This window comes from Puma concolor, chromosome A1 (genome assembly GCF_028749965.1).
Source record: "Puma concolor isolate L17-30 chromosome A1, mPumCon1.1.hap2, whole genome shotgun sequence".
In the NCBI taxonomy this organism is placed as follows: Eukaryota; Metazoa; Chordata; class Mammalia; order Carnivora; family Felidae; genus Puma; species Puma concolor.
Window position 1 is genome coordinate 150,885,282 of NC_141667.1, and position 23,697 is coordinate 150,908,978.

Here is a 23,697-nt window from a genome sequence, read left to right on the forward strand (position 1 = left end):
ACGTACTGAACTTACATTTGCTAGTAGCCACACCAGGAAGAATGAACACAAATGGGTGGAATGAATTTTAATACTCTACCTTATTTAACCCAGTATATCCACAATATTATCATCTTATTTTTGTTTTGTTTTTGTTTTATTTTAGAAAGAAAGAGAGAGAGCATGAGCGGGGTTGAGGGACAGAAGCACAGAAGCACAGAGAATCTCAAGCAGGCTCCACACTCAGCATGGAGCCCAATGTGGAGTGCACAAGTGAGATCATGACCTGAGCCGAAATCAAGAGTCAGATGCTCATCCAATGGAGCCACCCAGGCGCCCCCATAGTGTTATCATTTTAAAATGTAAGCAACATATACAAATTACTAATGACATACTTTACATTCTATTTTTGGTACTGTCTTTGACATCTGTGTATTTACAATAACAGCCACATTCTGAGCACTCAACAACTTTATGCGGCTAGTGGCCGCCATGCTGCACAGCACGGAGCTAGAATTCTCTGACTCTGCAACTTTCGGATGGCTCTTTCTTCTTTCAGAAAAAGAATTCCACAATCACTTCCTTCTCTCTGAAAAGAAAGCCCACCCCACCCTTGAGGCACCTTCATCTTCCCCTGCCAGCACCAGTTCTGTAACAGGAGATGCAGGACCCAGGTTGATGTAGCAGAAGCTCAGAAAATGCTTGCTGTGTGAACACACAGGTCACACTCGCCTATACCCCATACCCTGAACACATGAACACAATTTCTGCAGTTTCTTCCCCCACAACCCCAGGCCTTTTTTCATGGTGACCCCACCTTCCACCCCCGATCCCAGAACCTTCCTCAGGCCACAGGAATCCAACTTCTGCCTGAGACAGCAGCCTGAAAACTCACCCTAGACACTGCCTTCCAAACTATCCCCATCTATTCTTTTCCCAAGTCACATCACACAGGAGGACCTGGGAGGGCTTTAGGTGTGAGGTTTCAGGCCCAGTACCTACCTAACACTTTCCAAGTGATGTGTCACAGATGAGCACACACAGGTGTGTGTGATGGCTACAATGCGTTAGCAGGATAAGCAGGAAACCACTTAAAAATAACATCAGCTGAACTTATGTTCCATTACTGTTAAATGTTCTCCTTCCAAACTTCCTGGATTTGGTTTAAACATCTAATGTGTGAAAATTGCAATGAAAATTCCGACCAATTCCCATGCAGATGCTCTGGCCCCTCATCGGCCCCAGAGCACCATGTGACCACCTTCTCCGTGTGTCTTGATGTGGGAAAGACTTGGGGGAGCAACACCACCCTACACCCACAATTCTGCAGGCGCTGAATCAGCCCCTCACACAAACCAGTGACTCTTCCTTATGAGGAGGCAGTAATACAGCTAAGGCAAAATAAACCAACCTGTTCCTAGTTTCTTTTTTTTTTTAAAACCAAAGACTGTGGCAAGAAGAGGCAACTGAGAATACAAATTGCTAACAAACGAAATAATGCTCAACTTTGTGAAAAAAAAACTATTATTATTTTAATTTTTTAAAATTTCCAAATGACAAGGAGCTATTTTTGGTCTCTCCCGTGGCAATGAGGAAAATCATGATAATATCCCGGGCTGGCAGGAGAAGCCAACACAGAACCTTCCTTACACTGTTGGTGGGGATGTCAATAGGTGCTTTCTTTTTAGGAGGCTGATTTTTGAAAAATTTGTAATGTCTATACTTTGCCACCCAGCAGCCCCTGAAATACACTCTGGCCTTGGATCTAAAGCACAGCCACAGGGAGAAGGGTTACTACAGCTACACCACTGGCCAGTTCAATGAACTGCAGAGTGAGTTAGAAAACATGCCCACACTCAGCACCCCAAAACAGTCCAGTGAATAAATGGGCAGAAGATGTGAATAGACACTTCTCCAAAGGAGACATCCAGATGGCCAACAGGCGCATGAAAAGATGCTCAACAGCACTCGTTAGGGAAATACAAATCAAAACAACAATGAGATATCACCTCACACCAGTCAGAATGGCTAAAATTAACAACTCAGGACACAATAGATGTTGGTGAGGATGTGGAGAAAGGGGAACACTTTTGCATTGTTGGTGGGAATGCAAACTGGTGCAGCCACTCTGGAAAACAGTGTGGAGGTTCCTCAAAAATTAAAAATAGAACTACCCTAGAACCCAGCAATTGCACTACTAGGTATTTATCCATAGGATACAAAAATTCTGATTTGCAGGGGCACATGCACCCCAATGCTTATAGCAGTGCTATCTACAATAGCCAAATTATGGAAAGAGTCCAAATGTCCATTGACTGATGAATGGATAAAGAAGATATGGTGTATATACACAACGGAATACTACTTGGTGATGAAAAAGAATGAAATCTTGCCATTTGCAACTACGTAGCTGGAACTAGAGGGTATTATGCTAAGTGAAATCAGTCAGTCAGAGAAAGACAGATACCATATGATTTCACTCATACGTGGAATTTACGAAACTCAACGGATGAATATAGGGGAAAGGAAGGAAAAATAAGATAAAAATAAAGAGGGAGACAGACCATAAGAGACTTAAATACAGAGAACAAACTGAGGGTTGCTGGAGGGGAGGTGGGTAGGGGGATGGGTTAAATGGGTGATGGACATTAAGGAGGGCACTTGTTGGGATGAGTACTGGGTGTCATATGTAAGAGATGAAATCACTGGTCCTACTCCTGAAGCCAAGACTACATTGTATGTTAACTAACCTGAATTTAAATTTGGAAAAAAGAAAGAAAAGAAAACATGCCCCTTTCACCTGTCAGAAAATTCTTGTCTTCTACTGATTTGGTTGGAACATACTTTACTGCCATCTGCTGGAAAACTGTGATAATAAAATGCAAATCAGGCTGTCCGGTGTAGACAGTGGTCTTGGCAGGCTTTGGGGGAGGTGGCCAACCTCTGGATGCCTGCTAATGGGAGGCTCCCCACTTCCGTGCCGCTCTCTCATCAGCCTTCACACAAAACCAGGTGCAGCTTTCCAAAACCAACTGGACTTAGAGCTTCAAGGCAGCAGAGTCAAGACAGTTCTGTCCCTTTAAATCTTGAAAAACACCCCAAACAAGGAAAATAAGAAACACACATTAAAATAGGAAGGACACCTGAACTTGGGGCTTGACCCACAGGGTGTGGGGATAGTAAACAGAGTGTGGCATCCTTGGGACAGCCAACAAGAGTGCACAAAGCATGTGTAACCGAAGAAGGGCGAGGGCAGCAGAAGAGGAGGAGGCCGAGGGCATCACCCCACAAAGCACCACAAGGCCTGGTCACTTCTCAGATCAGAACCCACTGACTGAAGAGGTATCCTAGGAAGGAGGACTCTGCACATGGGGACAAACATCCACTGCCTTGATTTCCCCAATTCTTCTCCACAGGGTATACCTATAGCCACTCGCCTGGGTGACCGAACCTTGGCATGGGAGGCTAAGCAGTTATCTGGAGGACTACTGGACAAAAGCTCTGCATGGACCTTGCAACTCAAAGACCCACTTAGAAGGGGGTTGGGAGGCCGGGTAAAACATGGAGACTGGTCCAGACCTCTTCTAGCTATGTTATGATCCTCTTTTCCAATCCGTGTAGATGAATGCATTTGTGCAGTCAATGGCTTCACGCCATCCCTGGGGCCTTATTAATCGTTCCAGCAACTCTACCAAGTTGTGCACAGCAGCTGCAACCAGGACTATGAGCTGGTTATGTCGCAGAGGTCTACACTCTCTAGGACCACCTAGTTCCTTCCGGGCTGGACTAGTGAGTCAAACTGAGATATGACAGAACCGCTATCCCTGCATTCCTTAAGTTGCAATGGTGGCGCTAATCTCCTCTATCCCCCCAACCCCCCGAGATCAATAATATTTTTGACTTGAGGGGACAGTCTCATGTTTCCACTTGGCCTTCCCCATCGTGCTACTTCTTACCTCACAGGCCAAGGAACCAATGCAGAGGTCACTCCAACTGCCAAGTGTATCCTTTCCAATCATACCCTTGCAGGGCTGGGGAGGTGACTGCCGGGTGGATCCATGGACCCAGTGGCCCACCGTGAGCCACCAGAGTCAGACCCCTCAGATCTGAAGGTTTGGGTCACATGTAGGCAAGCCATAGTGACCTGCCAAGGTGGTGGCTGAAGGTAGGGAGAATGGAGAAGAGAGAGAATGAGCATCTGTTGGGGCCCAGAGAGCAGCTGCAATGACAGGAGCTATAGTTTGTCCCAGTGGCCTACCTCCTCTCAGTTCCCCTCAGGAAGAGAGGCCCATGGGGAGCATCGGGGAGCTTCTCTTGACCTGTGTGGCTCTTGACCAGTGACTGTGTGTGGCAGAAGCCCCTTCTTGTGAGACACCAGACTTCCCTGGCAGGTGGCTCATGGACTCCAGGGCGGGCAAAGCTTTCTGAGAGCTGTCCTGCAACTCTGCCCTCAACCCCTCCAAAGGGTCAGACCCGTGCTGCCTCCTTCTGGCCTCTCCACCTGCTCCAGCTGCTCCAGCCCACTCCCCAGTTCTTCCTCACAGGCCTTCTCCCAAAATGTATCCTGCAGATCCAAGCCTATCCTGGCACGCCAATGCTGTCAGTGAAAAACCCCACATGCTCTATGGGGACAAAGAGCAGCAGAGGGGCAGGAAATGACTTGACTGAGTACAGTATATTCCAACCTCAGTGAGTGGCCCAAGCAAGACAAGGGGGACCACAAATCCAGGAGACACTCAGGAAGTGAACAACAGGTGCTCCAGAAGGCAGCGTGCAGCAGGGATGGGACACTGAGGGAGGTTTTGGAAAGATCTGTGTAAAGGTAATGGTAGACCTTCCAGATCCCCTCAGCTTCACCCCAGAAGAGAGGCCTGGGCTCCTTCTTCACTCGTACTGGCCCATAATTGAGAAAAACTGAAATCAAGTTTCCAGACTAGGGCCTCAGGCATAATACCAACAGATGTGCTGGTATGTGGCCCAGGGAGGGCATGGGTGAGGGGCGCAAGCCTGAAGACAGGGCTCTGTGGTGGAGGCCTGCATCCCACCTGGTGAGAACCTGGCCCCACCCCAATTCTCACAGCTCTATGGCATGGCCTTCCAGACTGAAGGGGCCACGAAGTGCCCACCACAATTAAAAATTTCCACATCAAGGCATATCATCATAACATTTTAGAATGCAAGAAATAAAGGAATATTTTTAGAAGATGCCAGAGATAAAACCCAACAGGGCACTTGCAAAGGATCAGGAAGAAGAATGGTATTAGAAAGCTCAAAAGCCAAATCATACCACACTACCATGGGGCGCTGCATTTACAACCTGGAGGGCGACTAATGTGTAGCGGAGAATTCTATGTCCAACCATACTATGACTCATGTGGCAGGGCAGAGTAAAGAGTTTCAGGCATACGAGGCCTCAGAAAATTTACCTCCCATGCACCACTTCTGGGGAAGCTACTGGAGGATGTGTTCCACCGAAACAAGGGAGTAATCCGAGAAAGATCGGACAGGGGTCCGGAAGCAGGGGGTCCAACACCAGGAAAAGGCAAAGAGAACCACCAGGAAAAGGCGAAGAGAACCACCAGGAAAATGCTGGGCCAGGTCCAGGACAATCCCTCCACATCAGGTATGGGGGCAGCCCATCCATCTGGGAGCAGCACTGAGGCTCCAAGAGCGAGATCTCACAGGTGATGCAACAGCACATCATCTGGGTGAACTGAGAGAAAACCTAGATGCCCCGCAGAAGGCTTAGCGTTAACTTAGCAAGTAGAGCATAGAAAAACAAAACAATGAAAACAGAAATGCAAACAAATCAAAAAACAAGTACTGTTAACTTCAGGGACAAAATGTTGAAAGGAAAAGAAATACAATCATCGTATAAATAGGAGGCTGTGCAGCGGAGAGCATGTAGGGGGTCACGATGATATAAAACACACTATCGATACTGGTCCAAACTTGAGATTTCCAGGTTTACAATTCACAACAGTGTAAATACCTGGGAAAGCAGGGGACAGGAAAGGTGGCAGGGAGTGGGTCTGGGTGGGTAAAATGGAGCTAAATTGGTACCTTACGTCCCCTACTGAAAAAAGGCCAATGGATAGAGATCCACTATTATTTCAATATACAGACAGAAACACCAATGTGACAGCTAAAAGAACAGGGTTTGCTTCTGGGGAGTGAGAAATGAGAAGGAGAGAGTGGGGACCCTCTTTTAAAATAAATATTAGAACTATTTGATCCTTAATTAAAATAAGGAACAAATCAACCGACTTGCTCAGCAAGTTGCAGAACAATTACATAAAAGTTGATCCCCTTTCTGAAAAATATAAATTCAAAAGGACATAAGTACATGCGGATATGTTGGTATCAGCATAAGGAGAGAGTGTCACTGTAAAGTTAGTAAGGAAACACACCTAACTGCTATCACTGGCCACCTCCAGGCAGCAACGGAGAGCTGGGGGCCTTTTACCTCTTTTAAATTTTGAATCACAGAAGTGATTCTAAAAAGTGGTAGGACCGTGGGTGTTTTATTTTTCAAATAATTAAATTTTACGTGTAGTATGAAAGCACTTTATTAAGCCAAACCAACAGGGTGTATCTTGTGTATGGATCTGTGTATAGGAGAAAGGACTGGAGAGGCTCACGGACAACCGTTAACCCACTGAAGGACTCTTGCAGTTCACGTCTTGGGTCCTGGAGGGGTCCCAACAGGGCCTCTCACTCTTTGCTTTCTCTCTCTTTCCCACAACGAACATGCATGACTTTTCATGAGTAAAACAAAGCCTGGCAAGCACACAAATGTGTGAACAGATACAAGAATGGCAAGGCCTGTGGAGTGGTGGACAGGATGGAGAAGTGGTCCGTGGAATCATTTGCTCAGGTGTCCTCTGGTTTCAAAACATTGTGCTGGGCAATGCAGACACCTCTTTGGACTTTGGACTCTTTTTGACTTTGTGGTCAGCAGGAGTGGGACCAACCTTCAGGGATGGAACATTCTGTAACATGGGCATGTGTGTGCCTCAGCCCTGAAAAGGTCCCCAGGAATGTGAAGGTATTGCTTCCCCATGAATCTCCTGCTCCAAGAAGGGAGAAACAAGTGAGGCAAAGCGTTTCCCTTTACAAAACTGATAAGGCTGAACATTACGAGGCCTAGTAATAATAAGGCTGGAAATTTATTCTAAAACGTGAATTTAACACAAAATGTGTTCAAGAGTGTCTTCGTTTATATAAAGGCCTATGAAAATTTTAGGAAGAGAAATAGAATGGTATGTTGGGAAGTCTATTTTTAATTAAAAAAATTAATATTACTTATAATGCTAAGTGAAAGAAGGCAGAGACAAACGCCATTATTTCACTCATATGTGGAATTTAAGAAACAAAACAAACAAAAAAACAAGCAAAGGGATAAAAAAGAGAGAAAGAGAGAGAGAGAGAGAGAGAGAGGCAAACCAAGAAACAGACTCTTAACTCTAGAGAACAAACTGATGGTTGCCAGAGGGGAAGTGAGTAAGGAATGGGTTAAATAGGTGATGGGGATTAAGGAGGGCACATGTTGTGATGAGCACTGGGTGATGTATAGAACTGTTGAATCACTATACTGTACACCTGAGACTAATATTACACTATATGTCAACTAACTGGAATTTAAATAAAAACCTAAAAAAGAGAATTAATGCTATTTTTAAACCAAATTTGTATTATTCGAACTGAACACTTGGTGGCAGCAAAGGCCACATTTTAAGAAACAGCACCCAGTCAGGAGGACGTCTCCGTGTGTGATGCGCCAGACAGGCCCTGGGAGGACCAGGTACGCTGCCCACGCATGCTGGCTTTGAGGTCACAGACCTGAGGCCCAGGACGAGGATGAGGGGCGAGGGCAGCTTAGTCCTCTCAGAATGGGTGGGCTGTGCCGCTGTGGCCAACATTTCCTGGCACCTAAATGATCTACTCTGCACCACTGAAAATCTCTCTATTCTTTTCTATGTGAATAGGCTTCATTGTTCCTGTCTCACTATCTTTCTCCCTGCACAGATTTTCGTTCAGAGAAATTACAACTTCTTGATGTTGGAAGAGAATATCTAACAACAGTCTGTCAACAAAATTAGTATGGTAATAACGTAGGGAATGCTAAGAATGTTTCCAACAAAATTATATTATCTCTGCCTATAGCCTCACACAACATTTTAGTTGTTAAAGAAAAAATCTATCATGATGGTCTGCTTACGCAGTGCTACAAGTCAAAAAATAAACAAGAACTCCTAAAACCAGCTTACAGAATTACACTGTATCTCACTGGTTTTTAAATGTTACTTCCTGATAGTCCAGGCAGCTGTCGTTCAAATCCCAGGAGAGCCCAGTCAAGAGGCCCACCCAAGGCCATTCCCAGAGTTCCCAACAGTGGGGCTGGGATGCTGGAGTGGCAAAATTTTACAACATAAGAAATGGATATTTGGCCCATAATTTAGGTAAGATTTCTCAAGCAATGGTATAATTTACTACTTAGCCTCTAACCATTCCCAACCCCAAACCTAAATTCCTGGCTCTTTAAAAATGCCATTTCAAATAATGGTGAATATATTAATAGATGAGTCTGGGTAAATAGTTTGGGATAATTTGGTAGTTCTCTGTCCTGTTCTTGTAATTTTTAAGTCACTTCAAAATTAAAGGTTAAAATTTTATTTTTTTCTTTTGCAGCATCAAATGGAGCAGCTCAAGCCTACATCCAGGGTGGCTCAAGCGGGCTGGGGAGAACCAGGCACTTCACAAAAACATCTTCTACTCTCAACAGGATTTGGAAACTCGACACGATCCCACGGTTTCTTTGGATTCTCAATGCTGACAACTTTTAAAAAAAATTGGGGTGCCTGGGTGGTCGGTTAAGTGTCCAACTTTGGCTCAGGTTATGATCTCATGATTAGTGGGTTTGACTCCCGCATCAGGCTCTGTGCTGACAGCTTGGAGCCTGGAGCTTGCCTCGGATTCTGTGTCTCCCTCTCTCTGCCCCTCCCCTACTTGCCCTCTCTCTGTCTCTGTCTCTCTCTAAAATAAACAAACATCAAAGAATTTTTTTTTGAAAATATTAAATTCTTTTGTACCTTGAGAATCACGGTAACAAAATGATTGTGATTTTAAAAACAAAACTGACACGGCATCACTACTTACTCTATGAATTATACCAGCTGAATGCAGATGTTTAATACCACAGAGCATCTGGTAGAGAAGGTAGGACATTCTTTCATGGTCCAACTCCATATGAATAACCTGACATAAGTTAGCATCCATTAATTCCATGACCAAATACCTGAGGAAAAAAAAGATCAGCCATGTACACATAAAAATTACCCCAAATTCCTTCATGGTTACTAAACTGTATTTATAGGAAACAGTAATAACTTACTACCTAGTTATTGCACTGGCTAAAGCAAAAAAAGAAAAGAAAAGGAAAAGAAAATAAAAGAAAGATAACTTTCCTCCAAACATTTATAAGGTATCCTGTCAAGAAGTAAACATATAATGGAACTTAGTAGAAGCTTAGGAAAAAACTGCCACTGTGATGCATTTCAAGTTAAAGACAAAACAATTTTATATCATAGTAAATAGAATCTCAAAATTCAAATTCTCCTAAATCTTTACCTTTTTTTTTTGCTACTGGATCATACTTACCAGGATAGAAACCATGCTGTTTCACCTTAAGAAAATTTCTGACCTTGGGGCACCTGGGTAGCTCAGTCGGTTAAGGGTCTGAGTTCGGCTCAGGTCATGATCTCATGGTTCATGAGTTCGAGCCCCGTGTCAGGCTCTGTGCTGACAGCTTGGAGCCTGGAGTCTGCTTCAGATTCTGTGTCTCCCTCTCTCTCTGCCCCGACCCCACTCACACTCTTTCTCTCAAAAAATAAAGGTTAAAAAATTTTTTTTAAAAATTAAAAAAAAAAAAAAGAAAATTTCTGACCTTCTTCTCCCACCAGCTGTGCTCCAGATTCTTATTCTCTCTGCAAGCAAAACTCCCCAAAGAGGTCTGTATACTTGGCATCTCCAATTCCTCTCCCATTTTCTTTTACTCCCATTTTGAGTAAGTGGGGCATAAGCCCCACCCCTCTGCTGACACTGTCCTCCTCAAGGCTCCTGATGACTTACTGCCGTGTCAAAATTTCCCTGGCTGATTGTGCCCTGCTCCTTTCCCCAACTTCTTACCATTGGGGCTGCCAACCCTTGGTCCTCGGCCTCCTCCTCTTCTCTATCACAAGTCTTGGTCATCTACTCTGATCTCTGATCTCAATGCTTTAAATATCATTCACAGACCGTCAACTCTCAAGTTCCTACCCTCCATCCAGGCCCCTCTCCCAAACGCCCAGTTCCCAGGCCGACTTGGGCATCCAAGAGATGTCTCGAGGCCCATGTCCAACACTGATCCCGGCTTCTACCTCGCCCTCCAGTCTGCTTAGCCTGCAGCCCGCCTCATTTCAGCTGGGAGCACCTTCAACCTAGAAGGGGCTTGGGCCAGTGCCAGGCTCCACTCTCGACTCCCCTACCCTCACACTGCAGTCCTCCACAGAGGAGTCCTCCACATTACAATCCTCACACTACCGTCCTCACACCACAATCCTCCACGGTGGAGTCCTCCACACTGCAGTCCTCCGCACCGCATTCTTCACACTGCAGTCCTCACACTGCGGTCCTCACACCGCAGTCCTCTACGCCACAGTCCTCCACACTGCAGTCCTCCACGCCGCAGTCCTCACACTACAGTCCTCCACACTGCAGTCCTCACGCCGCAGTCCTCACACTACAGTCCTCTACAATGTAGTCCTCCACACTGCAGTCCTCACACTACAGTCCTCCACACTGCAACCCTCACACTGCAGTCCTCCATGCCGCAGTACTCACACTACAGTACTCCACACCGCAGTCCTCACGCCTCAGTCCTCCACAGTGCAGTCCTCCATGCCGCAGTCCTCACACTACAGTCCTCCACGCCGCAGTCCTCACACTACTGTCCTCCACACTGTAGTCCTCCACGCTGCAGTGCTCCACACCGCAGTCCTCCATGCTGCAGTCCTCACACTACAGTCCTCACACTGTAGTCCTCCACACTGCAGTCCTCCACACCGCAGTCCTCACACTACAGTCCTCTATGCTGCAGTCCTCCACACTGCAGCCCTCACAATGCAGTCTTCCACGCCGCAGTCCTCACACCGCAGTCCTCACACCGCAGTCCCCCATGCCTCAGTCCTCACACCGCAGTCCTCCATGCCGCAGTCCTCACACCACAGTCCTCCACGCCGCAGTCCTCACACTACAGTCCTCCACGCCGCAGTCCTCACACTGCAGTCCTCCACATCACAGTCCTCCATGCCGCAGTCCTCACACTACAGTCCTCACACTATAGTCCTCCACACTGCAGTCCTCCACACTGCAGCCCTCACACTGCAGTCCTCCACACTGCAGTCCTCACACTACAGTCCTCTATACTGCAGTCCTCCACACTGCAGCCCTCACACTGCAGTCCTCCACGTCGCAGTCCTCAGCGCCGCAGTCCTCACACCGCAGTCCTCCATGCCTCAGTCCTCACACTGCAGTCCTCCACGCCGCAGTCCTCACACCGCAGTCCTCCATGCCGCAGTCCTCACACCGCAGTCCTCACACCACAGTCCTCCACACTGCAGTCCTCATACTGCAGTCCTCCACGCCGCAGTCCTCACACCGCAGTCCTCACACCACAGTCCTCCACACTGCAGTCCTCATACCGCAGTCCTCCACGCTGCAGTCCTCACACTACAGTTCTCCATGCCGCAGTCCTCACACTGCAGTCCTCACACCACAATCCTCACGCTACAATCCTCCATGGTGGAGTCCTCCACACCACAGTCCTCCATGCCGCAGTCCTCACACTACAGTCCTCACACTATAGTCCTCCACACTGCAGTCCTCCACACTGCAGTCCTCACACCGCAGTCCTCACACCACAGTCCTCCACACTGCAGTCCTCATACCGCAGTCCTCCACGCTGCAGTCCTCACACTACAGTTCTCCATGCCGCAGTCCTCACACTGCAGTCCTCACACCACAATCCTCATGCTACAATCCTCCATGGTGGAGTCCTCCACACTGCAGTCCTCACATTGCAGTCCTCACATTGTAGTACTCACACCACAATCCTCCACACCCCAGTCCTCCACACCGCAACCCAGAAACCAAAGTTATTCTTTGAAAATATAAATGTAAGTCAGAGACGCTCATGCCTCTGCTCAAGCCTCACTGCCTTGTCTTAGAGTAGAAGGAAGTCCTTACAATAGCCCAGAGGCCTGGCAGTGTCTGGCCCCATCACTTCTCTAGGCGTCCCCCACTTCTCTCCTCTGCTGCCCAACTCCAGCCACACCGGCCACTTGCAACTCAGAGCCCACCAGGAATGGCCCCACTTCCACACCTTCTGCCGTTCCTTCTATCTCGATACCATCTTCCCTCAAATACCTGTAGGACTAACCCCTCACCTCCTTCAAGGCTTTCTTCAAATGTCACCAATCCAGTGATGTCTTTCTCCTACCACCCTGCTTACGATTGCAGCCTGACTCCTAACTGCCAGCACTACTGACCCCTACACCATGCCCCACTTCTTCCAGAGCACTTGCCACATTCTTATGATGGCATCATTGCCCTGCTTGTGTTGATTGCTTACCTTCTCTGGCCTTCTCAAAAGTTCTCAGAAGGACTATGACCACCCGCAATTTTTTTTTTTTAAGTAGGCTCCAAGCCCAGCACAGAACCTAATATGGGGCTTGAACTCACAACTCTGATCAAGACCTGAGGGGAGATCAATCAAGAGTCAGATGCTTAAGGGGCATCTGGGTGGCTCAGTCGGTTAAGTGTCTGACTTTGGCTCAGGTCATGACCTCGTGGTTTGTGGGTTCAAGCTCTGGGTCGGGCTCTGTGCTGACAGCTCAGAACCTGGAGGCTGCTTTGGATTCTGTGTCTCCCTCTCTCTCTGCCCCTCCCCTGCTTGCGCTGTCTCTATCTCTCAAGAATAAATAAACATTAAAAAAAGAATTAAAAAAGAAAAGAGTCAGATGCTTAAGAAACTGAGCCACCCAGATGCCCCTCACCTGCAATTTTAAATAATAAAAGGGATTTTTGCCTGCTTTGGGTCACTAAAGTATGCCAGGTTCAAAAGAGTGCTTAGCACACAAATGGCAATCAAATATTTTTTCAATGAATACACCAGTAAATTTAGGATGAATTGGGCATTTCAATATGATAAATTAACATTTTATTCTAAGATAATTCTATTTCAGATTGTGGAAACATACAATATTTAACAACATAATCATTTCAAATAATAATTATAAACACTCAAACCCTACAATCCTGGGTTTTGGGGGAGTGGAGAAAAACATTTTGTATTTCAGCAAAGTGAATTGGCAGCATTAATGGTCACTGTCTCCTCTGAAGAATTATTTTCGGTCATCCTTTACCTGTTATGGAGATGATAATATCTAGGCACAAATACTGAATATTATTATCGATCTTTCTTAACATTTCTCCAGAGAAAAAAGTGTCTATCATTAAAACTATACTGCTACTTGGGGCGCCTGTTTGGCTCAGTCGATTAAACGTCCAACTCTGGATTTCGGCTCAGGTCACGATCTCAGTTTGAGGGATTGAGACCAACGTTTGGCTCCATGCTGGCAGCGCAGAGCCTGCTTGGGATTCTCTCTCTCCCTCTCTCTGACCTTCCGCTGCTCACATGTGCTCTCTCTCTCTTTCTCTCTCTCTTAAATAAATAAATAAACAAACAAACAAATAAATAAATGTATAGCTACTACCTACATTTCCTAAGTAAAACAAGCAGTTACTTTTCTAAGTTTTCAGTCTTTGATACACAGTGCATCACTGAGTAAAAATGATACTTACACATCTTGAAATTCTTCTAGAGTCTTCTGTGGTGTAAACACATTTAACAAACTAATTATCTGAAAAGAAAATTTATTTTACCTCAGCATGTCGTAACTTTAACTATAAAAATTAAGTTTAACGTTAAAATGTACTAAAACTGAAAAACAAATCACAGCAGAACTCAGTATTTATTATTGTTATTAGCTTTACCAAAATATCCTATTATGTGGCATTTGAGAAAAGTAAAATGATTAGGGTTCTCACCTTGGAAATAAGATGTACTTTTAATCAAATCACATTTTATGTGTTTCTAGTAACTTATTATGACAGAATTTTAACACATAATGTCTTTCAGGCTCTGAACATAAAAGAATAGAAATTGTGGGTAGAAAAAGACTAAACAAAGCAATATGTTAACTGTGAAAACTTAAATACTATCTACAAATTTCTAAAGCTTTGAAATATGAAGGTGAAACTTGTATCTTTAGTATGATGAAGATGAACCCCTCACAGTGCTATGTATTTACTTAAAGAGGGTTCTAGAAAGGCCTCTACCACAGGCCTTGGTCCTGGCACCCCAACAGTTAAGTGATGAGTCCCACTGCTTGAGCATCAAACACACATCCTCAGTCATTTCAAATGACCAAGGGAAAGAGGAATGATTCAGTATATAGAACCGGGGTGGCTGGTTAACTGAGGGAAAAATAAAATCGGATCCATACTTCAATCTTCACATCAACTCCAAATGGAACAAAGATTTAAACGTAAATGATGAAATCATAAAACATTAAAACATGGATAAACATTTATGTAATTCTAATGTAGAAAAGCCTTTTTCTAAGCATGACAGGAAACCTACAAAATTTTATTACATTAAACCCAAACTGAAATTAAAAAAAAAAAAAAAAGCATGGCAAAAACAACTTAATTGGGGTCAAATGGAAAAGAAGTGAGAGTTGGTAGCTTTAGCATCCAAAGATCCTCCCTAAATGCATAAGAAAGACACCAACAGCCCAAGAGAAAAATGGACAAAGGCCACAGAAAACAAATTCTTTAAAAATAAATGGCTAATAGAAATATGGAAAAGAACTCAACTTCACAAGAATAAGATATCATTTGTCATCTCTTAGATTGGTAAAGTACAACAAAAATCTCAGATAGTCTTTTATAAATATACATATGTATAGGCTTACTGCTTCGGAGACAGAAGCTCCGAAGCAGGCTCTGTGCTGACAGCAGTAAGCCTGATGCGGGGCTCAAACTCAGGAACCATGAGATCATGACCTGAGCTGAAGTTGGACACACAACCGACTGAGCCATCCAGGCACCCCATTCTCAGATACTCTTAATGGAAGTGTAAAATTGATGGTCTTTCTTGAGGTCAATGTGTCAGCATATTAAAACCAGAAGTGCGCAGAGTATGCTTTGGCCAAGAAGTTGACCTGGACAAGCGTGCGAAGTACATGTTAAGGATGTTTGTGGCAGTATTGATTATAATAGCAAAAACTGGAAACAATCTAAATATCCGGGAACAGGTGACTAGTTAAATAAATACTGTGCATCTGTACCATTTAAAAAATGGTTTCCATCTATGTTCATTAATATATCTGAGGTCCAGAAACATTCCATGAGGGAAAAAGCAGTATTTACAATAACACAGAAGGTCGAGTTCATGTGTGTATGTACATACGTATGTAAGAATGCTCACCAAAATGTTAATGATAATGAACTGTGAGAGTCAAGGATTTTTGCCTCTTTGTTTATATCGTTTGAATTAAAAAAATAATAACCATACTTTTGTATAATCTGAAAAAAATTTTTAAATGTAAAAGTAAAATAAAGCATACACTGGAGAAATTAAAAACAAACTCAAAAGAATAAACTTATCTTAGTTTTGCATGTGATGTCCCTATACCAGAAAGATCCAGCACTTATGCTAAAACAAAGGGAGCAGCATGAAATTGAGTGTAGTCTTAAATACTCATCAACAAAAAAAGGGGTCACAAGGGGTGATCTCCAAAGACCCTTCCAGACGTAACATGTGATGATTTTTTTTATAACAAGGCAAGGTTATCAAAATCATGCTTACAATAATGCTTAGAGACTAGTGGTGGACATCCAATGTGCCTGAGTACCTCATTTTCTGGAAACTTACAATTTCTCCTTAAAATTTACAGTGCTTTGATTTCTGTGGAGATGCCAAGTACAGCTATCTTGAATATCACACCATCTACTGACATATTTAAACCTGAAATGTCCACAGTACAAGGTAAAAAGCTACTTCTAGAACAACGTTTTTCTAAAAAGAATATGTAGTGTCTCAGTTTGTTAGGTTCATACTATTGCCATTTTATAGAAATAGAAATACTGAAACTCAAATGGTTACAGGGTTAATTGATATTGCTAACCCTCTTCAGTGACCCAAACTGGACCATGCTGCTTCTGGCTGACTTCAATTTCCCCAAGGTTAATTAAGAATTTTATCAACAGGGGTGCCTGGGTGGCTCAGTCGGTTAAGCGTCTGACTCTCGGTTTCAGCTCAGGTCATGATCTCACGGTCTCATGGGTTCAAGCCCCACATGGGGCTCTGTGTTGCCAATGCAGAGCCTGCTTGGGATTCTCTCTCTTCCTCTCCTTCTGGCCCTGGCCCACTCATGCTGTCTCTCTCAAAACAAATAAACTTTAAAAAGTTATTTAAAAAAAGAATTTTATAAATAAAATATAACCATTTAAATGGTTACTGTTATTAGCAGTTTACCCTAAGTCTAAACCCAACATATATCCAAAGACCCAGAAGATTATCCCATTATGGACAACATTATATGGAGAAAACATAGACATAACTTACATTTTTATGATTGACACATTTTAAGAGGACGAGTTCACGATAAGCTCTCTTTGCATGGGTTTGATTCTGAAAAGGACGGCTTAGTTTCTTGACTGCAACATTTATCCCAAGAACTGTATCAAAAGCAGCACTATAATTAGGAAATATAATAAGGAACCCATTAGGATGATTCTGGAAAATACTGCAATGTAGAATGTACATTCAAGGCATTATCTTTTTAAATAAGTAACAAATAAGGAAATCTCTTTCTGCTTGTTTCTACTCAAGGTACTTCTACACGTCAAGACCAAGGTAAGTTGTCTGAGAATGTGGGACGGACTCACTGCTCTGCAGAGGTACAGACAGGGCAGCTACAGTTAGGATGGGATTCAACGATTCTTTGCACACTGACTTCTCATCATATTAGTTGATATCATTATATTCGGAACCAAGTAATTCAATACACAGGATGTAAGACCAGTCAAGAAACGAAGTCTTCAGTTTAAATATGCCAATAAGTTGGGGCGGGAGGGTCACTGGTTATCACAGAATAAAATAGAAGTATATTCTGGAGTATCATGGTGGAGGAAATGGTTGCGATCATGAGAAGAATATAATAAATATAAGTTTTGATTGTGTTTTTCCCAGACAAAAAAATCTAAAGAGAAAACAGAAGCCAAGATCTCAGCTCATTGTAAATCCTCAAGATACAAAACCGCTAATGTAAGCAATTACTATATATAAAATTCTACTAGAAATAACTCCTTGTACTGTTATAGTAAGAATAAAATCCTGCAGAGGCTGTGTTTCTGGCATCTCAAGTTCCCAGTTGAAATTTATAGTTCCTTTTCCTCCAGAAAATAGGGAGAATTGAGTAGCCTGATGGTACATTTTATACAAATTAGTACTAATAGTACATCAGAGGTTAAAAGCTGCCAAAGACCACCTCAGAACTGAAGCACCATTTAAAACACTGTTTCTATTTACTCTATTCAGTTTGTAACATTGTTTCCACTTATACACTTCTATTAATTTTTTTTTTTTTTTTTTTTTTTTTTTTTTTTTTTTTTTGCCAACAGCCCTAACTTAATTGAATGGGTTTTAAATTGAAGGCTGTCCGTGGTAGCATTTGGTTAATGATTAGAAACTTCACGTGGCTTTGTAATTGTTTCTCTTTAATTCAGTTCACATTATGTGTACACGTATACACATACGTAAATCCACATGCCCATATGGAAATGCATCATTCATATGAATTATGAAATGTTAAAGATAAATCTATTGTGCAACAGATAATTAATGTATATATATACATGGGCATTTGTACCTACATATATTTTTCAGTGTTAAGAACTTGAAAACAGACACACCTTTCTTGATCTCAAAAGTTTTTGTCCCAAATGAGCCAAATGGACTAATTCTGAGCCTCTGAGCAGACACCTACTTCCCCACTAGTAGTTTGAACTGCAGGAGCAACCCCCTTCGATTTTTCCTGGTTTTAATTCTTGTGGTCACTTCTCAACTCCAGATGAATATACTTTTATTACCGTTTCCTCATGTATCAACTTCAGAAATTGTCTGTCTACTCCGCCAAACTGAAGATTTAACCACTTACTTGAAACCCCCAACTCTTCCCAGCTTTTTGCTCTCACGTCATTTTGAACTTTTCCCTTGGTTACCTTTGTAACTGGAAACAACGTGCCTAAAATTCTTGTTCCATCAAACTTCAAGGGAGCCTCTGGACTCCCAGTATGTAAGATAAGACCATCACCTTCCATCTCTTTTGCCTTCAGGGCTCTACTCTCTTTCCCCTCCTCCAAACTTCTGTCTCGAATGGTCAAGCTAGAGAACATATCTGTTCGGTCTCTACAACTACGTCTTCCGTGTGTCTTCTTTCGGATGTGTCTACAAGTTGAAAGCCAAGACACACAGAGTATGTATGCATGCACACGCAAATGTCTCTAACAGCAGAGCCAGGATGACAGTTCATTTTCCAAGGATCACATGACCCTTCTTGTCACTCACAAGGGAATGAGATTGTTTCTGGCATCAAAGTCAGATGGATTTTCTTTTCTTACATCCCATCAGTTGCTCAAACATCATGTCTTTTTAAAGCTGTTTGACACTTTAGGCCATGACTTCTTCTAGCTGTTCCACCATAAGTTTCCAATAAGCATTTTTTCTTTTTTTTTTTAAATATTTATTTATTTTTGAGAGAGAGAGAGAGAGAGATGGAGCATGAGAGGGGGAGGGGCAGAGAGAGAGGAAGACACAGAACCCGAAGCAGGTTCTAGGCTCTGAGCCATCAGTACAGAGCCCGACGTGGGGTTCGAACCCATGAACTATGAGATCATGACCTAAGCCCGAGTCGGATGCTTACCCGACTAAGCCACCCAGGCACCCCAGCATTTTTTCTTTTTAAGAGAAGAAAAATATCCCTTTCTAAAGTCTATCCCCCGTGCCTCCCACCTTGCTCACATGAGCTATTGTTTAAGGTCTATTCCATTTTTTTGAAGATATGTTTTCTTGGAGTTTCTTTCACGGCCTGCTGTAAAGCCACCACCTTGGGACTTCTTTTCACTGGTCTCCATGCTTCTGGTCATATATGTTCCTGTATTCTCTTTCTTGGTGGAGTACATCCTCAAGGAATTGCTTCAGAAAGAGTCCATGGAAGATAAATGATCTTGTTCTGCCCTCAGCCTTGACTGATAGTTTGTCTTCTGACTTCAAAATCAGCTTTCTTTTGGAACTCCACGGATTTCCAATGTTGCTTGTCTCATTTTCATCCCTTTGCTTCTCTTCCTGTTCCTCAGTTCAATGATGTGTCACAAAGAATCATGTTTCGTCAGCATCCCCAAAGCCTCCCCTTATTAATCACTATCCCTCCTGTCCCCAAAGATGATAACTCATTCTGATTTTTATGATCATCACCTCCTTGCTTTTACCAGCTAAACATGCATCTTCAAGCTCCCTCCCCCTCCCACCCCCATGGCTTATTTTTGTCTGTTTTTTTAAACCATTTGTGTCTGACTTCTTTCACTCAACATTACATCTGGGAGACTCACCTGTTGTTGTGTGTAGCTAGAATTCATTCTGTGTCATTACTATAATATTCCTTTGCATGACTACATGACATAACGTTGATGTATACTTCAGTTATTTTCAGTTTGCTAGCAATTATAAGAAACATGGTCATAAACATTCTCACACATGGCTCTGGGTCCCTTATACATGCATTTCTGATGAGTAGATAGCCAAGAGTAGGAACGCCGAAGCATTGTCAAAGTGTTTTGCTGTACCAATTTCTAGGCATTTGGTTTTTATGTATGCTGACCCTGTGTTCTATAAACGGGGCTAAGCATACTCATTAACAAATGGGAGATGGGGTCTAATCTAATCACAACAGACCCCCCCCCCTTTTTTTTAATGTTTATTTATCTTTGAGGGAGACTGAGATAGAGCATGAGTGGAGGAGGGGCAGAGAGAGAGGGAGATACAGAATCCGAAGCAGGCTCCAAGCTCCAAGCTGTCAGTGCATAGCCTGATGTGGGGCTCGAACTCACAAACCATGAGATCATGACCTTCGCTGAAGTCAGATGCTAACCAAGCCATCCAGGTGTCCCACGACAGCTCTTTAGAAGCAGAGTTTGCTCTGGCTGGTGGAAAGAGGGGAAAGTCTGAGAGATTTTTATCCTGAGAAGGATTAGACGTGCCACTGCTGTCTTTAAGGTGGAGGGGGCCATGTGAGAAGGAATGCAGGAGCCCCTACGAGCACAATGGCCTTTGGCTGACAGACAGCGAGGGATGGGGACCTCAGACCTACAGCTGCAAGCAACTGGGTCCTGCGAATGTGCTCAGAAGCACATTCTTTCCTGGAGCCTCCAGATAAGAGCACAGTCCAGCCAACATCTTGATTTCAGCCTCATGAGATGTTGGGCAAGAACCCGGGCAAGCCCATGCAGATTTCTGACCTATGAGAAGTATGAAATCATAAATGGGTGTTGCTTTAAAACACCAAGTTTGTGGTAACTTATTATGCAGCCATAGAAAATGAAAACATCCTCTCTTCTGTATTTTTCTACCCTTTTGTCTCTCCAGGCTTCATTCTGAAATTTTTTTTAGTGTTTATTTAGTTTTTTGGAGAGACAGAGTGTGAGCCGGAGGAGGGGCAGAGAGAGAAGGAGACATAGAATCCAAAACAGGCTCAGCTCAGAGCCTGACGCAGGGCTTGAACTCATGAGCCATGAGATCACGACTTGAGCTGAAGTCAGACGCTCAACCGACTGAGCTACCCAGGTGCTCCACTGAATTTTTTTTTTTTTTTTCCTGACCCACCTTTCAGATCACTAAATTTCTCTTTGGTTATATCTAATATGCCATTAAACCCATCCATTAACTTCATAATTTAATTTCTATATCTTACAGTTCTAGAATTTCAATTCAGTTTTTTTAAGTCTCCACTTTTCTACCAAAAATTTTTCATCTTGCCTTTTACCATCCTGAACACAATGCCATAGCTATTTAAAGTTTGGATCCAATAACACTAATATCCCCTGTGGATCTGTTTCTTTTCTGTTTGTGCTGGGTCACATGCATGTTGTCTATTCTCCTGTGTGACAAGTCATTTGTGATGGTGTGTGGGGCCTCGCATTTGCAAAACTGCTTGCTATCTAGAAATAGCTTGATATCTAGAATTTAAATTCACTTCTGCTGGGCACCTGGTGGGGGGCACTAGCAATTTGGGTTCACTTCAAGTTCAGCAAATGAGGTGATTTGAGGCTGAGTGGCAGTGCCTGCAAGGGTCCATTTCTTTCAGGTTCATTCTTTTTTTTTTAAATTTTTTTTAACATTTATTCATTTCTGAGGGACAGAGAGAGAGCGGGAGTGGGGGAGGGGCACAGAGAGAGGGAGACACAGAATCCGAAGCAGGCTCCAGGCTCTGAGCTGCCGGCACAGAGCCCGACGCAGGGCTCAAACCCACGAACTGTGAGATCATGACCTGAGCCAAAGCTGGACGCTCAAGTGACTGAGCCACCCAGGCACCCCCTCCCCCCTTTAAAAAAAAATTTTTTTTTAACATTTTCTTTCGGGTTCATTTTTAACTTCTTGGGTGCAGTCCTTTTTTGGTCCCAGTTCAAGGCAAAAAGTTCACCTGGCCCCTTATAGGACCCTGGGCTCCAATCTGCTGGTCACCCAAGGCAATCCAAAGTATTACTCAATCTCTCAGCTATGCACTCTAGAATTCTCAAATGTCCTCAGGGGAAGGAGCCCCAAATTTTGGGCTTCCCCTACTAGGATTCTGTCCATCCCCAGATCCTAGCCTAGTAATTCTTCACTCACCTACTTGCTCTCTAGGCGCAGATGCTGAGCACGGGGATGGCAGGCAGATGTTGGTAGCCAACTAGCACAACTGTTTCATAGACACACTTTTAATTAACATCCCTATTTCTGGGCACTTGTTTCACCTTCGTTTTCTGTCTCTGTCATCCCTACACCTACAGCCTCTTTGGGGTTTTACTCTAGATAGGTTCTCTTCCTCACTGCAAATGTCTCAGCTACTTATTCTCACTTCCCCTGCTCTGTTTATCTGCATCAAGTTTCCAATTACTTCTTACATTTCAGAAATGTGTTAAAAGCTCTCATCCCACTGACTACTGTCAGTGCCCTCCTGCTTTGTTGGGTATCTGATCCATCATTCTAATACAGAAGCTCTAAAACTGCTCACTTTAGAGGTGAGACTGTTAAGACATACAAAGACCCAAGGATTTGTTCAAGGTCACAAAGAACTACGAGTGTGTGGATCAGAGCCGGTCTTGGAGCTCAGTTTTCCCACATCACAGGCTTCCTGTGCTTTACACTATAAATCTTCTTTATCGCAGAAATTTTGTTACAGACGTTATATGTTTATTTACTCATACTAGTGGAGAGAAAATAAAACAGTGTAAGAAGAGGCTGACATTCATGGGTGAACAGAACTAGAAAGATAAAGGAGTAAAGGCTAGACTAACCATTTAATGCTCAGGTTGTAACTGTGACTTCTAGGGTCTGCCAGATCTAACATTAAACTTTTTTTTTTTTAAGTTAAAAACTTCATGCAAGTGTTCCATAAAACAGATAATTCTCACTATTTTGGCTGAACAACTTGAGATTTTAGGAGAAAGAAAAACTGAACAGATAAGAAAGAAATGTACACACTTTTCCCCCGCTACAGCTTCAACAAAATCTTGCAGTTACTTAATTTTATGAAATAATATAGTTGACATTTATGAATGATTCAAAGTGATAAACATTTCAAAACTTACTTCCTAATTTATTTAATTAACATTTTTAAAATGTTTATTTTGACAGAGAGAGAGAAAGCAGGGCAGGGGCAGAGAGACAGAGAGGGAAAGAGAGAATACCAAGCAGGCTCTATGCTTGACAGTGTGGAGTCCAACGTGGGGCTCGATCTCATAAACTGTGAGATCACGACCCTAGCTGAAGTCAAGAGTCGGATGCTTAACCAACTGAGCCACCCAGGCACCCCTATTTCACTAACATTTTTAATGAACAAAAATATGGAAACAAGAGGCAATTGCAAAAGCTATTCAAAATTAAGAGGCAGAATGTTTTCCTCTGGTCCCACCTCTTCCACTTAATCCCAGACCAGTACCTGCACTTTGGTTTCGCTGCACCCTAGTCCCTAGGTCTTCATAAAGCTCTAGTTTACACAGATGATTAACAAGTTTTGCAAACCATGCACTATTGCTACTACATTTTATTTTCAAAAATGTAAGAACACACATGCCTCTGTTAGTTTCCTATTGCTGTTGTACCAAATTACCACAAATTTGGTTTAAAACACAAATCTATTATCTTCTAGTTCTGAAGTGTGTGTGTGTGTGTGTGTGCGCGCGCTCACGTGGTGTGCACATCAATGAAGCATTTGGTTCAACCAGAGAGGAGGCTTTATTCTAAATGTGAGCTGAGATTAGCTGGGGATGTTTCATAGATGAGATTAGTCTTGA

At 43.4% G+C, this 23,697-nt stretch overlaps 1 protein-coding gene across 4 annotated transcripts in view; it reads right to left on the bottom strand.

Annotated features, from left to right (window-relative positions):
- The window catches only part of MAPK9 (mitogen-activated protein kinase 9), a 58,997-nt gene that overhangs the window by 13,475 nt on the left and 21,825 nt on the right, over nt 1-23,697 (bottom strand). For 3 of the 4 annotated variants that reach the window (XM_086706509.1, XM_086706505.1, XM_086706513.1), the window contains exons 3-5: nt 16,712-16,841; nt 13,882-13,940; nt 9,139-9,277 (exon numbers count right to left, since the gene is read on the bottom strand). In XM_086706509.1, the coding sequence (XP_086562635.1) occupies nt 9,139-9,277; nt 13,882-13,940; nt 16,712-16,841 (328 nt within the window). The remainder of the gene's footprint in view (nt 1-9,138; nt 9,278-13,881; nt 13,941-16,711; nt 16,842-23,697) is intronic. The other variant, XM_086706523.1, reaches the window with a different exon arrangement.